Here is a 17,285-nt window from a genome sequence, read left to right on the forward strand (position 1 = left end):
CAAAACAATAAAAGATTCTAGAAGAAAACTTTACAGACAAGCAGCACAATTGAAGCACTCTTCTGTTGGCATTTACGTTGTCAGGCCTTTTCTCCTATTAGAAATGTACTGCACTGAACATCTGAGTCAACCTGTATCCATATTTCTTACAAAGAACTCCTAAAAGAAGTCAGATATTTAGTGATTAAAAAAAAACATCTAAACAATTGGAAATTAAAATTATTACCCTGGAATCAAAAAGTTGTTTTCCCATCTGAAACGCATTTCAAGAACAAATTCCTGCCAGAGATGTGCCACGCCCTTCAGCCCACCATGGTAGAAGTTGATCATGCAAAGACACAAGGCCAGTTTGTATGTTAAACTGTCGGAGGGCGCAGACTTGAACTGATTGTAGAGAGTCTAAATTTAACAAAAGAAAAACAGAGCAAACTCTGTTAACAGCAAATCTGCATACTTAAAGAGTATGTAAGAAGAATATTTCATCAAAATTACCCCATCAGAATCTACGACAAGACAAACTTAAGGATCATCAAGAGCTCTAAAATGAAGGCCCAAGAGCTCTCTATGCACAGGATTCCTATGCTGTCTACACAGATCTAAGCAGACCATCATCTGAGTGGCTGTGGATGCCACTCAGTTTTCCCAGAGGAGTTTCCAATGAAGAGCTACTTAGGTATCTCTAGATGTTCAGCAAACCCCTCGATTAAAGTGCATTTACAATATTTTAGTGTTGAACTCCAACTTACGTAGTCTCCAGCCTCTGCTGCGGGATTGCTATTGTCTACTGAAGTACTTCCATCCAATGGCTTCTCAGAGGCAGCGTCTGGGAACAAAAACTAGGGGAGGGATAACCGCACATTATACTTAGCTTCTGTGATGATTTTTTAACCTTCTCTCTTGAGAGTCAGTTCTCACTGGAAAGCTCGGGCTAACTTGGAACTCAGTGAGTGGACCAGGAAGGTCCAGCACTCCGAGACCCACCTGCTCCGCATCCCAGGTGCAGGGGCGGGATTACGGACAGAAGCTACTACATCTGTCTGTCTATTCTGTTCAATTTTATAACCCATAGAAGACACTGGCTTTCCAGTGGATTTGCTGTTAAAATTATGAGAATATTTTTACTGTGATGTCCAGCTGATTCTATATTGTCATAAAAAGGAAAATATTTTCAGTAACTCAGAAATTTTTCATTCAAATAATCAACTACTTGATTATGTGAGGTAAACAACACAGAAGCAAAAATCTCATCACACTGATTCAAATGCTAGTAAATCCCATATTTTAAAAATGTGAATCCCTTTAAATACAGTCAAAACTATAAAAATCTAAAAACACCTCTGTGTTCATGTGATCTGTGAAAAGATCAAGCAGATTTCCATGTATGAAACACTGCAATTACAATCATTTAATAAAAGCCTATTACATGCCAGGTAGTACCACATATGGCCTTTTAATTTTATAACAAGTATTTTTACCAAGTATTATCAACTTCATTTTTTTTTCCTGTTCTTGAGACAAGGGCTCTTTATTATGCATTTCTAGCTGTCCTAGAACTCTCTATGTAGACAGAGCTCAGATCTACCTGCCTGTGCCTTCCAAGTGCTGGGATTAAAGGTGTGCACCACAGAGTACCAGCTTCACTTATGAGATGAAAAACCTGCAGTGACTTGTTCAGCATTGTGCAGGAAGTCAGTATTCACCCTGCCATGTGCTCCCTGGCTACACCCATTCCAACTACACTGGGACACACCTTGACCCTCTTTTCTCCTCTCTAGTCCTCATTAGATTTTTGTAGGCTACTGTCAAAAGAACATTTGAAAAGTTCAATACCTGTCATAAACTGATCTGTTTCAAGTGGTGTTAAGACAAAAGGGCAGTGGTACATCATGCGGGTTTCCAGCTACCTGCTCGTCCTTACCCTGATCTCTCTCAGGGAAGCACTTTACAAATACCACTGGTCAACATGCACAGGCATGGAGAAGACCCTGGCTTGATCCCTAGCAAAACCTTGCTCAGCACCCAAAATCCTTTTTAGGAAGCATCCCGACTTCCACTGTGCATGTAAGCGAGCGCACACACACACACACAGACACACACACACAGACACACACAGACACACACACACACACACACACACACACACACACACACACACACACACACACTTTCTGCTCTCTTCTCACTACCTCCTTGTCCTGTTTCTAACTTGCAACCTAGGACTGTAACAGTACACCTTGTCTTCCCACTAACCAGTCTCTGAATGTGGAACTTTGATTATACTTTAAGTTAATTCAGTGCTTGCCATAAAGAAGGAATGGATATATATATAACTAGCATGTGCTTATGCAGATACACATAGAAGCAAGGCAGCTACTTACCAAGAGAATGGTATTGAGAACATCGTTGTTCAGGGGTGATTCTTCTCCTCTGTGCTTCCGTATCTTCTTCTTGGCAGTGTGTACCATGTTTGAAACTGATAATTTATGAATTGGAACTGGTGCTGGTTCAGTCAGCTTTGACAAAGCATGAGTTATATCAGCAACGTCTATAAAGTAGAAATGAATGCAAATTATATCACTAAAAGTTGCAGGAGAAGTGGTCAGTCAGCTGATGATGACGTTTACATGTCTGGGTTCTTTACGTAAGTATTAAATGTTCTCAGAATCCTACGATTATAAACTTCTGACTCACGTGTTCTGCTTTACATAAACATGGATGCCAAAGATACCACGGAAGTTACTGTTCCTCTGGAGACTTCCACTATGGACAGACACCGTCTTACTATTTTTTGGTTGGGAAGTGCTCAAATACATTTGCTTTGGTAAAGCCTGAATAGAGAGGCCAGCAACGCCATCTACACTTGCTGCTCCCTCTCAGCTCACAGTGAGTAAAGAGTTGCCAGAACACGTGCCAAGGAGCAAAGGCATAAAAACATAAAAAGGAAAAGCAGGTTACCTCTTCCTTCTTCCTCAAATGTGGATCGTCCAAGAATTTCATCAGTTGATTCCTTTCGACGGCAAATTTTTAAAAATTCAGTAACGAAATCACCTATAGAGAAAAAAGTTATTCATTTTTGAAGTTTAAGCCTGAAAAAAAAAAAAAAAAAGCAGCAGCAGCAGCAGCGAGCACTGAAAAGATATAGTTGAGGCAGAGACAGAGTTCAAGGACAACCTGGTCTCAGAGCAGCCAGGGCTACACAGAGAAACCTTGTCTTAGCTTTTTTGTGAGGAAGATAAAAACTGACCCTATTTCAGAAGTGATCTTGTTCCTTTCTTCCATCTGGGGACAGAGAAGCGTCCCTCCTCTGTATCCTCCTGTTTGGGATACATGCTTTCCCCTGAGCTCACTAGCCTATTCCTAGTCTCAAGAACGCTTTCTCTCTCAATAAGATGCTTCTATTCCTATTTCTAAAACAAAAAATTCCTTCTAGAATGAATGAAAACACAATACACTTCATAATATTAAGTTACCAATATCCATTATCACTAAATCATAGAAGTACCAGTATTATTATACATAATTTTTCCTGTTATCCTATAATAATTCTGAAACAATTAAACACACATATTAAAAATGAGCTGTGAAGATGTTCCTAGAGGATAAAGAAATCATGCAATGTGAAGCTATTACATCTTTGGTTGATATTAGTGATATAAGGTAAAAATTATCTCCTGTGTTTTCAAGAGCTACAGAGTTATGCTTGGTGTTGACAGGATGGCTCAGCCCCACATGGTGGAAGGAACTAATCCCCTCAAGTTGCCTATCCCCATACAAGCTACGGTACCTGAATGCCATATCTCCCCCAAATAAGTATAATAAAAAACATTTTTAATAAAAGAATTATATAGAGAGCAGCAGGCTGGCCATGACCTTGCTCCCTTCCTGCCATGGCCTCCCAAGTACTGAGATCCCAGGAAGCTGCACGTGGAACCATGACTCTCTTCCACAAAGCTTTCCATTGGGAGGTTGGGGGAGGGCTGTTGTCTTCCCTCCGTCAACTTCTTTCAACTATAATCGTGTATGGCAGTGCACCCCTGTAATATCAGCACTTGAGAGCTAGAGGGGGAAAGATGGGGCATTCAAAGTCATCCTCAACTTACACAGTAAATTGAAGACCAGCCTGGATTACATAAGATAGTGACTCTAAAAAGAGGGGGGAGGGGTATGTTTGCACCAATAAATTTAACAAGTTTAACAAGAATTTTCAGTACCAAAACAAAATAAAAAGTGTACATTTAAGTTTTAGAATTAACTAACATTTCCTGATTTCTTTTCCATAGAAATATAGAAAATAGAATATAGAATATAGAAAATTCTAGTAATTTTGTCATTAAAAACTATACGAAGAGGTGGGTGAGATTATGAGACAGTAACTTAAAATTAGAATGCTTCTCAAGTTATTACAAAAGCCATCAGATAAGGTGAAGAAAAAGAAAGTATTTGAAGGTCATCGTAGGCACATTTGCCAATGTAATACATCAACTATGATCCCACACACACTGCCCTTCCTATGAGCAGCACGCTGGTTCGTGTGACGTGCATACACATGACTACTGTGCTTCATCACCTTAGCATGCTGGGAGGTGTGTACCAACTTCTCTGTTCCACTGACGAGGCCGCTGCTTCAAGAGCTTAGGATGTGGTTTTGTTCAACACTCATTACTGACAATGCTGTCTCTTTAAGGCTCTAGGCAAACTCACCCAAGGCAGACCATTTTCTCCACTATCAGCTACCATACAGGCCAAGTGCTAACTGACATTTGATGAATAACACATAATGACTAAGAGCTAAACAAAAAAGTATGAAACTCTGAAGGAATTAAAAATATTATATGTATAAACAGAACTAGAGCTGGAGAGATGGCTCAGCGGTTGAGAGCACTGACTGCTCTTCCAGAGGTCCTGAGTTCAATCCCAGCAACCACATGGTGGCTCACAACTATCTGTAATAGGATCCAATGCCCTCCACTGGTGTGTCTGCTGTGGCGTACTCATATAATATAAATAAATCTTTAAAAAACAGAACTAAAAAATACTTTGAAGAAACATAACTGTCATTATTAAGTACTATTTTCTTTTACTAATCATCAGTTGAATGTAACGTCAGATGATACAGAGTAAAGGTAGGCATGACTAAGTAGAAGAAACAGAAAACATCTTCATGTGTACTGAATGTAAGAAGGGAAATAAGGAAGACCTGTGGGTTTCAGAAGACCTGGAGAAATAAGCCTTATAAAAAGGAAAAAGAAGCATGTCTTTAATCTCAGCAACCAAAAGGCAGAGGCAGGTAGACTCTGTGAGTTCAAGGACAGAGTGAGCCTGGTCTACCCAATGAATTCCCGGCCAGCCAGGGCTACACAGGGAGATCCTATCTTAAAGTGGGGTTGGGGGTTGGGGGGGCAGAGAAAAAGATAAAAAAGAGTAACAATTCCAGATATAGATTCTGAAAGGCAATTACTACTTTTCAAGGTACTTTAAAGTTATGCTGTATTTCTCTTAATCTTAATCGAAAATCCTGCTAGGTGAACAAAAGTATATTTACATACCCCTCTCTCCATAAAATAGGTTTACAGATGTGATACAACTTGGCAGAAAGGGTGTAATGCCCAGCTTTTTTTTTTAAAGATTTATTTATTTAATGTATATGAATACACTATCTTCAGACACACCAGAAGAGGGCATCAGATCCCATTACAGATGGTTGTGAGTCACCATGTGGTTGCTGGGAATTGAACTCAGGACCTCTGGAAGAACAGTCAGTGCTCTTAACCGCTGAGCCATCTCTCCAGCCCCCAATGTCTAGCTTTTTTTTTTTTTTTTAGATTTATTTATTTATTATGTATACTTTAGTTGTCTTCAGATGCACCAAAAGAGGGCATCAGATCTCATTACAGATGGTTGTGAGCCACCATGTGGTTGCTGGAAATTGAACTCAGGACCTCTGGAAGATCAGTCAATGCTCTTAACCACTGAGCCATCTCTCCAGCCCAATGTCTAGCTTTTTAAACTGTGGTTAAGAATGGTTTCTACACATAAAAAATATGCAAACAGTAAAAGGCTTCTGAGTGTGGAATGATCGAAAATTAACTCAAAATCAAACATGTAATAAATCCAAGATGTTTCTGGCAGTGCGGACGTGGGTTGCATGGAAACTCCTCTACAGCCCTGCCTCTGAACTCCCAGGATGCACTCTGCCCTGCAGATGCTGTGACTCCACATAGCCCCAATTAATGTTGCCTTCCACAGAATCAGTTCAGACCACTGCATGATACCCAGCACAGCATTTTTATAAAGCTTTCTGCCTTTGTATAAACAGAATGCTATAATTACAGAAAAAGAAAGGCAGCATTTTCTTATCATTCCTCCTCAGCATATAAGGATAAAATAAGTGTATCCTTGGAATGTTTACTTTAAAAGCTGCTAAGTTGATAACCTGAAGATCCTATTAGAATTGAACTTCCAACAATTTCTGAGATGACCCTACATATAACCTGCCATTTTATATTGTGTATTTATGCAAAGCAACATTTTCAAAAATGACAATTACAGAACTAGACATCAACACTGAAAAATGTTGAGAATGCTAAGATTTATTCTTATGTGAAATTGAGCATATCTATTTCATTAATATACAGATTTCAGCTATAACAAAAGCATGTGTGCATGTGCATGCGCGCACACACACACACGTGCACACACACACACATGCACACACACACACACATGAAGAATCATCCTAGAATACATTTCTCAGTACTTGTTTGATCTGCATACCTATTTTATATATACCGCCTGTCATGTAAAGATGTCTCAGTAAAAAGGATCACAAGTGGTAATAGTTTAAGCAGCCCTGCTCTAATGCACACTAAGTCAATGGTCTTGTACCATCACATCACAAGCCAAGGGGGATATCAAAGGACAAGGAAGGTACACTGGCTAGTTTTGGGACAACTTGACACAAGGTAGAGTTACCAGGCAGGAGGGACCCTCAGCTAAAAAAATGCCTCCATGGGGTTGGGGATTTAGCTCAGTGGTAGAGCGCTTGCCTAGCAACCGCAAGGCCCTGGGTTAGGTTCCCAGCTCAAAAAAAAAAAAAAAAAAAAAAAAAAAAAAAAAAGAAAGAAAAGAAAATGCCTCCATGAGACCCAGCTGTAAGGCATTTTCTCACTAGTGATCGACCAATAGGGGAAGGCTCAGCACATGGTGGGAGGGTGCTCCAGGGCTCTATAAGAAAGAACGCTGAGCAAGCCATGAGGAGCAAGCCAGTAAGCAGCACCCTTCCATGGCCTCTGCATCAGCTCTTGCCTCCCGGATCCTGCCCTGTTGAGTTTCTGTCCCAACATCCTTTGGTGATAAATAGCAATGTGGAAGTGTAAGCTGAATAAACCCTTTCCTCCTCAACTTGCTTTTTGGTCATGGTGTTTTGTTGTGGCAACAGAAACCCTAACTAAGACAGAGGGCTCAATTAAAGATGCAGACTGTGCTGGGAAAAGGTGACAGAGTAACATGAGAAAAGCAAAACAAGATGTGAGAACATTACAGAGAATGCTTAAGTATAGATTCAGTAAGGGAAGAGATTCTGCTACTGCTGTTAATAAAAGATTCACTGTATTTGGCAAGTACTTTTTCTATAACACATCATCTGAGGAGGTCACAAAACTGTACAACGATATTGTGAACAGGTGAGATGTATTCAGCATTCAATCTGGAAATCTCCAGAAAAGGAACAGAGGGCACCTTACCTAGTAAGCACTGGGGATTATCAGCTTTTCGAACTCTAACGGACCAGTGGGGAGCTTGAACAGGATCCAAATCGCTAGAGTGGAGAAAGACAGTAATGTGACTGATAAACATGCTTCGGTGCAACAGAACAAGAACGAGGTCGAGTAGCACACATATGTAATCAATGACTACCAAGATCAAAACAAAATTTAAAAATTCAAAAATCATGAGATGTGCACTAAAAACCAAGTGAGACAAATATATGTTTAAAGACTACAATAAAAAATAAGAAACAAACAAAAAAAAAAATAAGAAACAAGCATGCAGGATTGTTTTCATTATCACTGTTAATGAAAACAGGGACGACAAACCTTGGACAAACCCAAAAGCATTCTGCATCCTAAAGAATACTGTAGAGGATCTACTAATGAGGTATTATGCATATGTTTTTACAAAAAATTCATGGCCAGGAGGATGGTGCCAAACCTGATCCCCTGATGTCTATCTCCAGGAAGGACCCATACAGTAGGAGAGCCCAATTATTCTCTGATTGCCACACTGGTACCATAACACACAAACACCACACAGACATAAGATACTAGAAGGATAAAGCAAATTGATATATAAATGTAAACTTTAACAACATCTACACTAAGGTTCAACAGGCTTTTTAAAACTATGTCTTCATTTCCTTCTTTGCATCTAAACACCCTAAGTGAGGACACGCATGTTGTTACTTTTACCATCGACAGATACAGTGAGCTCCCTTTAACTGTGAAAAGACAAAGTGTCTGCTTCTCACTGTCCCACACCCAGAGTAAGAAAGAGCTAATGCTTTTTTCTTTCACTGTACTCCAAGCTTACAGACAGTCGTGAGCTGCTGTTAGGTACTAAGAATTGAATACAGGTCCTCTGGAAAAGCAGCTAATGCTCTTAACCACTGAGCCATGTTTCCAGCCCTCGCACTACTTCTTAAAAGCATTTCATGAAATAATTTGGGAGTGAGGGGGAGAGGGTGTCAAGATTAGGGTCTTCTACGCACTGGGCAAGTACTCTACCAGTGAGCTATACTCCCACTCCTACAATAATTCTTAGAAGCTAAGAAAAGTTCAAGAGAATCACACACTAAATGGTAGAGAGACCACTATCATAAGATTTAAATAGTTTACTCCCCTTTGGGAAGATGATCTTAAAAACTCATCACAAATAAATACAAACAAGTCTAAAAATTTTTCAAAAAATAAAACTTTGTACTAAGTACTTGCGATTAATTTATTGGAATGAAGTTCTTAACATACTTACGAATAAACATCGTTGTCTACAATGATCCCCTCTGTCAAATGAGGCCACGTTGTTGCTAAATGGAGTTCACTAAAATTAAAAACGAAAAGTTAAACCTGTAAAATGCACTCAAAGGTTTAATTCTGTATGTATGTCCTCTGACCCGGTCATTCTATTTCTAGAAGTGCATCCTGAGAAGGCAATGCACGTAAAGTGCTGTATTAGTGGTTGCTAGGGGAGGGAGACACCGTCACTGGCATAGGCCCTGCTGAGTTGCCTATACTCTTCTTGTAAATAATCCTCCGCCTACATCCACACCTATGTCCCTGCAAGCAACTCAGACACCAGAAGACAAGACAGGAGAAAGTAATGAAAGGGGCTCTGTGCTCCTTTGAATGAAAGTGGGCCCCACTGGCTCACAGGGAGCCACACTGCTGTGGCCTTGCTGGAAGAAGTATTGGGTGGTCTTTGAGGATTCAGATACTCGAGCCAGGCCCAGTGTCACTCTCTTTTCCTGCTGCCTGCTGATTCAGATGTGTAGAACTCTCAAGTCTCTCCAGCATCATGTCTGCCTGCAAACCACCATGTGTCCCACCTTGATGATAACAGCTAAACCTCTGGCCTGTAAGCCAGCCCCCATTAAATGCTGCCCTTTATAAGAGTTGCTGTGGTCATGGTGTCTGTGCACAGCAGTAAAACCCTGAGGTACTAACTAGGAGAAAAGGAGATCATCATACATACATTTATAAAACCCACTATGTAAAAGTAATATGTGATAATAAAAACTTCAAGAAGAACTAAAAAGTAGTGCTATGTACAATAAACTAAAAGCAACCAGTTTAAGGAAAGCATAGCCATATGAAATTGTTTTGTAGATACAAAATGTTATATTATATAGTAAACAAAAAATGTAAGTAAAATATCCATTAACTGAATGGATAAACAGAATGTGATATATCGTAAGCATAAAGCACTTTCACATAATGGCATATTAGAAAGGATTTCTTTAAAACTGCTCATGCTGTAACACAGATGAGTTTCAATTGCCCCTGCCCCATCTCCACAGCCAGGCCTACCTCCATACCTGGCCTCAAATCAGCTTGTTCACTAGTAGCCACGGCAGGCTAAGTTCCTTTTTTCCTTTCCTACTCTTCCCTCCACATGCTGCCATCTTAACACCTACCAACTAAGCTATAAACTCAAGGCCCTAGAGCCTGCTTTGTCTGTGAGCCACTTTGGCTTGGTGAGCTGCCCTTTCACTCTCCCATCCCATCCTTCCCTTCATATACATAGGCCTAGCCCCAGAGCCATGGTTCCAGTCATTCTCCTAGTGCAATTCAACAGCTTATGCTCTACCCAACTAGCTCTGGTCACACAGCTCAGGCACTGGCCCAGTCTAAAGCAGGCAGATCCTCATACCAGATACACAACCAAAGGAAGACGTCTACATGCCAGGTAACACCGCAAAAACAAAGACAAAATGAATGGCCAAGACAGCAAATTTCCCATGAAACCCTAGTCGAACAGAAATGTTTCCTAATGAGAATTACCTAGATAAACCCCAGGACACAACTTAAAAGAATGATCATGAAATTTATCACAGAATTCTAGGAGTTTAAAAGACATGAACAATCACACACAAATAATAGACATTTTAAAGGAACAGCTTCTCTCTGAGGTATTTGAAATATTTTAGACTTATATAGTGATGATATCTGCATAAACCTATAATAAAAACCACCAAACCTTCACTTTGAAGGGCTGAACTTCATAGTGGATGAACTTTAGAAACAACATCCTGTTATAGCAATGAGTTGGACAGCTTGCCAAGCAAAAGCCAAAGGGCCAATATTTTGGCTTTGTGAGCCATGTACAATCTGTTACCTTCTAGTGTGTTCTTATACAGACTTTTAAAAATATTAAAACTGTTAGGAGCCACATAGAAACAGACAATGGCCAGATCTGGCCCACAAGCCATGGATTCTCTGTGCTGGGACTGAGCCCAGGGCTATGCTACGCGGCCACTCCACCACTAAGCTACCCCAGCCCACAGCCGGCCAAACCTTAAGGAGAGTATGAGTTTGGAAAGTTCTCATGTAATGTTATAAACTAGAGGGAGCAAGTACAGTTATTTCCAACATTACTTCTACAGCCTATGGTGTCATAAGGCGAACTTCAACATAAACCTAAAAAAAAAAAAAAAATCCTGTAATTCAAGTGACAGGCTGAAATTCTCACCTGATAGGATCTTCACAGGCACCAAACGGCAACTTGCCGAACTCCAGGCCCCCAACTTCTCCTCCCACGAGGGCATCTATATCTAAATAAGGGAAAACGAATTCCTTTATTTGACATAAAAAGTAGAAATAAGCACTGCACAGTGAATCCCAAGCTAGCTGGAAGCGTACAGTGAGATCCCAGCCAGTTCAGAAGCCTTTCAGAAGGTGACCGCTCTGAGGTGCTGTGACAGTGCAGACAGCAGGTTAAGCGGGAACTAGTGCATGCAGAAGGCCAGGCTTCTGAGAATGAGAGCACTTCAGTGCAGAGCCTCTGCTGACCATCCACTGCTTCAAGTTGAGCCACCCATTCTAAATTTTACTCTTGGGAAATATTTCTCAACTACTACTCAAGAGAGTAATAGTCCTATACTTTTCCCCTTTTTCGAAGAGTATGATCAATAAAATCTAAAAGAAACAATTATCTAAGTTCTAAGAAATTTAATCACCAACTTACACTCATCAGTTTTGTTGTCAAAAATTTCTGATTAACAAATCACCAGATTTGCCATTATTAGTAAAATTCTCTGTGGACCGTAGATGAGATATTGAAATTCAGGAAAGAACCTCTTTTCCAATGTGAGTGATCTCTCCATGGGGGAAGCAGAGAAAGTGTCACTGAACCCTTACTTCCATCCTTCTTGAGAAACTAATACTTCTAGGACATTAAAAGGATTTATCTCTCTGACATAATATATATGGAGGTATCTGTTAATATTATACTAGAAATTCACAAATTTAAAGTCTATTATTAACAAACATCACCAAGATTTGTTTAAATCAACACTTGACACCTATGCCCTAAATTACTAAAAATAGTCATTAAATATGACTAAATCACTCAATAATTCTTCAGTCAATTCATTCCATTTTTCTAACTTAAAGAATGCTTACAAAAATAAAGATAATGCGATTAGTTTTTATACTACAAAATACGTCCCTTTAAGAGCTTCGAACTTTACATGCATTCTCATAAACTGACACATTAAAAATAATTAGCAAAATAATAGTACAAAAGTTTTAATTAAAAGTTGATGAGTAACACACTGGGATGAGGAAAACTAGGAAACTGGAGTTTGACTGATACATGAAGGCAAACTTGATTAACTGGGTAACCATGTAACATCAGCCTTCCTAAGTCTTACATTTTCTGAGAAATGCAACAACATTCATATATCACAAAAATTAAACAGAATTAAGCAGGGCTGGAGAGATGGCTCAGTGGTTAATAGCACTCACTGCTCTTCCAAAAGTCCCAAGCTCATCCCAACACCCACATGGCAGCTCACGACTGGCTGATTCTGTCTTCTGGTATGCAGATATAAATTATCCATACCCATAAAATACAAAAAAAATATCTTTTTTGTATAAGAAAAATCAAAGAGAAGATATGAAATGCCAAGCATAGTGTTTGGCTCATAATGCCTGTTGGCTCTTCCCTCTTATAAGAGAAAATGCTGAGTCTATTCAGACTCCAGCCTACTAAGGAATGTTAACATTTTTATCTACATTTTAAAGAATCTGGCAACAGAACATCATCAAACACCTTATTAGCAATCAGAATTACAATGTAGGAGTCTGGCCCTTGAACCTCTTAAGATCATTAGTGACCTCACCACCTTGGAACTAGGTAATTAGGATTAAATCACATATGCTAAGTACATACTCTGTCACTGGGACACACACCAAGGGTCTATCTTGGCAAAGGTTTAGAACTAATTAACAGAGTAGCCTTGGGAAAGGAGAAGAACGAAAACTTATCAGGAGCAGATTAAAACCATGCAGTGGCACTGCTGTCTGGAAACCAAAGGCATATGTCTTATGTCCACTTTGCCGTTGTTTAGATGTAGTTCTTCTACTGCACATTAGAGCTCTAAGCTGCTCAACAGTATCAAGACAGTAGTGGTACACATGACTACCAAAGCTGACTTACACAGTAGTAACTTCAGTATTACCCCTAACCCAGCAACTATTCTAACCTTACAACCACAGCGCTGGAACAAAATAAAGCATGAAAAATATTATTTTGGTTTTCTTTGGAAGCAGTACACTAAAAAATGTTTCTAAGCTAGCTGTTTCTTGATACATGGTGTGAAGGCTTTTAGCTAAATCTCAGCCTTTGGGAGGCCGAGGCAGGGCTGCCTTAAGTTCAATGCTACAAAGTTAGTACCTAGCCAGCCAGAAATTCACAGCAAGATCTTGTCTCAAAAAAGAAGGGGTAAGTCTTTTAGTTATTTACAAGTCTATATTTCCTCTCTTATTAAATGTATTTGAAATATAAATGCACTTCTAGATCCGGCTTACAGAAGACTGTGTCTTTTAAAAAAATGGAGTGGAGACGAGATGATGCAGAGCTCAGGAAGCAATGCTTACCATGCCCACATAAGGACATTAGTTTGGAGTCCCCAACACAGTTGTAAAAGCTAAGCACAATGTAACCCCAACTAGAGGGTGAAGACAGGCAAGTCCTGAAGGTTTGCTGGCCAGCCAGTCTAGACAAGTCCTAAGTTCCAGGTTCAGTGAGAGACCCTGTCTCAAAAAGAAGACAAAATGAAGATGGGCTGCCTGGGGAGTGATTGCATGGTGTGGACCTGAGGGACCTTCACTCTCAACAGTAAGGACTGCAGAGTGGGTCCCCAAGAGGGTAACTGAAGAGCCTAGAACACCCATGCAAGGGACACTACAACTGGAAAAGGGAATTTGAAGCTGACTGCAGATCCAAGTTTGAGAGCTGTGGGTCATGTGAAAGCAGCACAGGTACCAAGTCTAACAAGGCACCCGGAAGTGGCTTGGTACAACGCCCAGTACTAGTAGACCATTTGCGTGAACAAGCCCTGCACCTACAAGACCGAAGCCAAGAAAATGAAAAGAAAAGGGCTGAGGCCAGGCCAGGATGCAGACAGACTCTAGCCTTACACAGGGTCCTAGTAGGAGACACCCCCCGCCCCCGCCCCACAACCCCAAGTAATATAAAAGCCACCAACGCCTTCTGACTTGCTTGTTGCATGCCCGTGCACACATACACAAATATAAATAAATAAAATTCAAAATAAATTATCGTATCCAACTGTACTAGGAATCTAAGTCAGCACACTACAAAAATACTGGCCATATTCACAACGGCTCAGATATGGAACCATCCTTGATGTCCACCAACAGATGAATAGATAAAGAAAATGTGACGGATTTATTTTACATATAAATGCATGTATACATACATGCATACACACACAATAGTTTGCTTGTGTCATAAAAAAAAAAAAAAAAACTATGTCAGTTCCAGGAAAGTGGATCACCGTGTTAAACAAAATCAGACTGACCCAGAAAAACAAATATTGTATGTTTTCTTTATGTTTAGGGGTAAACGCACGCATATATATCATGTATGTATATATGCAGAATTATGTATGTTTGCAGAGATGAAGCGTCTAAAGGAGAGAGCAAATGGAGACAGTAATGGGGAGATGACAAATACTGTCTTCTCCACATGCAGTATATGTATACGTATATTTGATAACTTACATGAATGTTTCTTTATGAAGCATCACTTTGGACAATGCATATATGATAATGAGAACTTTTAAACAGAGGGCCAAACATGGTAGCACATTCCTTCCCTCACACCACTCCAGAGGCAGAGACAGGAGAATCTCTGAATTCAAGCCCAGTCTGGTTTACATAGTGAACTCCAAGACAGACAAAACCAAACCAAAACAAGTATTTTAAAGGAAGTACGGACATTATTTCAGAAACAAAATGGATTACAAAAAGAATACTGTGGAGCTAGTAAGACAGTTTAGCAAGTAAAGGTGCCTGCCCCCAAGCTTGGCAACCCAAGTTCCATCCCCAGAGCGCACACGGTAGAAAAGAACTAACTCTCACAAGTTGTCCTGTGATTTCCTCTGATGTCGCACACCATGGCACATTCATATACACACAACATTAAATGAATGGTTATTAAAAGAAGTCGTATGAATAATTAATTATATCCAACAAAACAAGCAGGAAAAAAACTAAACAAACAAAAACCTCAATTAGGTTCTATGAGCTTTTCTAGAACTTAGGTGATGCCTTGCTCACATCTGAGTCCTTGGCATAGCCTGGGACATTACTGGCTAATAATTAATGACTTATCAATGACTAAGCAGGAAATTAATGACATTTTACTAATTCCATATTAAATATTCTACAATTTTCTTCCTTAAGACTATATACATATTTATTTTTCTTCTTTTCCCAATACTCTAAGGCAGTGGTCCTCAACCTTCCTAATGCTACAACCACACAGTCCCTTGTGTTGTGGTGACCCTTTAGTAAGATTATTTTTGTTGCTAAATTCATAACTGTAATTTTGCTACTGTTGTGAATCAAAATGCAAAAATCTGTGTTTTCCGATGGTCTTAGGTGAACCCTGTGAAAGGCCCATTCATCCCTCACAGGGGTCACAACCCACAGGTTCAGAACTGCTGCTCTAAGGTTTCTACATTACTGTTTTCAGCTTATGAGGGTGGCTTCTCTAGCACTCTAAACATGGGTATTTTAATCATTCACTATATGTTAATGCACACAATGTTCTATCACAGGGGTTGCTTTATAAATCATATCAGCTTTCACAGTTAGATTGTCAAATATGAAATATCGCTATCTCTAGAAGATATGAGAGCTTTTCTTCAGGAGAATAAAATTACACAGACAACAAAATCAGCAATTACATTTAAAAGAGTACAGGTGTTTCTAGTATGAAATACCATTGATAATTTTAATTTCTCAACACATTTCTTTTCAATCTACATTTAATAGGTTAAACATAGTTCCAATTGTCCTCACCTGGAGGCTGCTGAGGCCAAAAGTACTGCTGCCAATCCTGAAGCACATAAGTGAACCGGATAGCGATGCTAACTGGAGGCAATGGAGTTAAAGGACAGCCCTAGAAACACATGCAAAGACAATACCATGTAAATGTTTTAGCCTGTGATCTAAAAACTTCAGCAACAACATTTTCAAAGTTATGGAATGCTATGCTTGAGAAACTAGAATTTAAGTTTACAGTTTCAAACAATAGTGTGTACAGTCAAACCATGAGAAGAAAATAAGACTGAACTAGTAGTGTATAATTTAGAAAACCAAGAAGGAAGATACTAGGCGATCATGGTGAATGCCTTTAATCCTCGCACTCTGAGAGAAAGAGGCAGAAAGAACTTTGTGAGTTCAAGGTCTGACTTGTCTACATAGCAAGTTTCAAGCCAGCCAAGGCTGCATAGTGATTTGCCTCAAAACAAATAATGTTTTTGGAAAGGAAAAAACCACAATCACCAGTGACACATCTATAATCCAACCTCTACAACCTAAGCTAGAGAACATCAGCAAGGGGGGATGGAGAGATTTTAAGACCCTATGAAGCTGAACAGGGATCTATGAGTGGGGATCAAGAGGGGTTTAGAAAGGGGGAGGGCAACATGTCACATGACATTCAATGGAAAGGGGACCACCAGGGAGAGGAGAAGTGAGGGAAGGAGCAGCAGAGAGAGAAGCATCCCAAGGAAGAGTAACTTTTTTAAGCTAATAAACTTTTTTATGGAAAGAAAAAAAAGGAGGAAGAGACTACAGAAAGAAATAGCGCTGGCAATGTCAGATTTTGTTTTAAAAATTAGAAAAGCAAACTCCAGGAAGTATCACTATTATTTGTGTATTTGTGGAGTAAGAGATCTCTTTAATCTATGCATATTTTTCCACAAATACTTTCATCTAATGGAAAAACTATGTACGTTAAAAAAAATTAAGCTGCTGAATTCTCACAGTCCCTGGGCATTCCAGGCCAACCTGGGCAATTCAGTGAGATTGAATGTCAAAAACCAAAGAAATAAACATAAAGGTCTAAAAACAATGCCAGGGAACAAATTACATTAAAATAAAGTGCTTAAACTACTACCAGGAAAGAAAAACATATCCCATTAAGTAAAGTGATCTTCAAATCTGTTATAAAGCACAGCTGGGTGTTTGTATGTG

The 17,285-nt window shown here is 39.6% G+C and overlaps 1 protein-coding gene across 1 annotated transcript in view; it reads right to left on the reverse strand.

Moving 5' to 3' along the window:
• Window positions 1-17,285, reverse strand: part of Rab3gap1 (RAB3 GTPase activating protein catalytic subunit 1) — a 70,523-nt gene that overhangs the window by 16,241 nt on the left and 36,997 nt on the right. Inside the window, exons 8-15 of the mRNA XM_032915549.1 lie at window positions 16,107-16,206; window positions 11,242-11,323; window positions 9,025-9,093; window positions 7,743-7,816; window positions 2,956-3,048; window positions 2,379-2,545; window positions 747-836; window positions 227-399 (exon numbers count right to left, since the gene is read on the reverse strand). Coding sequence (XP_032771440.1) covers window positions 227-399; window positions 747-836; window positions 2,379-2,545; window positions 2,956-3,048; window positions 7,743-7,816; window positions 9,025-9,093; window positions 11,242-11,323; window positions 16,107-16,206 — 848 coding nt within the window. The remainder of the gene's footprint in view (window positions 1-226; window positions 400-746; window positions 837-2,378; window positions 2,546-2,955; window positions 3,049-7,742; window positions 7,817-9,024; window positions 9,094-11,241; window positions 11,324-16,106; window positions 16,207-17,285) is intronic.

The sequence above is a fragment of the Rattus rattus genome, chromosome 10 (genome assembly GCF_011064425.1).
Source record: "Rattus rattus isolate New Zealand chromosome 10, Rrattus_CSIRO_v1, whole genome shotgun sequence".
Classification (NCBI taxonomy): Eukaryota; Metazoa; Chordata; class Mammalia; order Rodentia; family Muridae; genus Rattus; species Rattus rattus.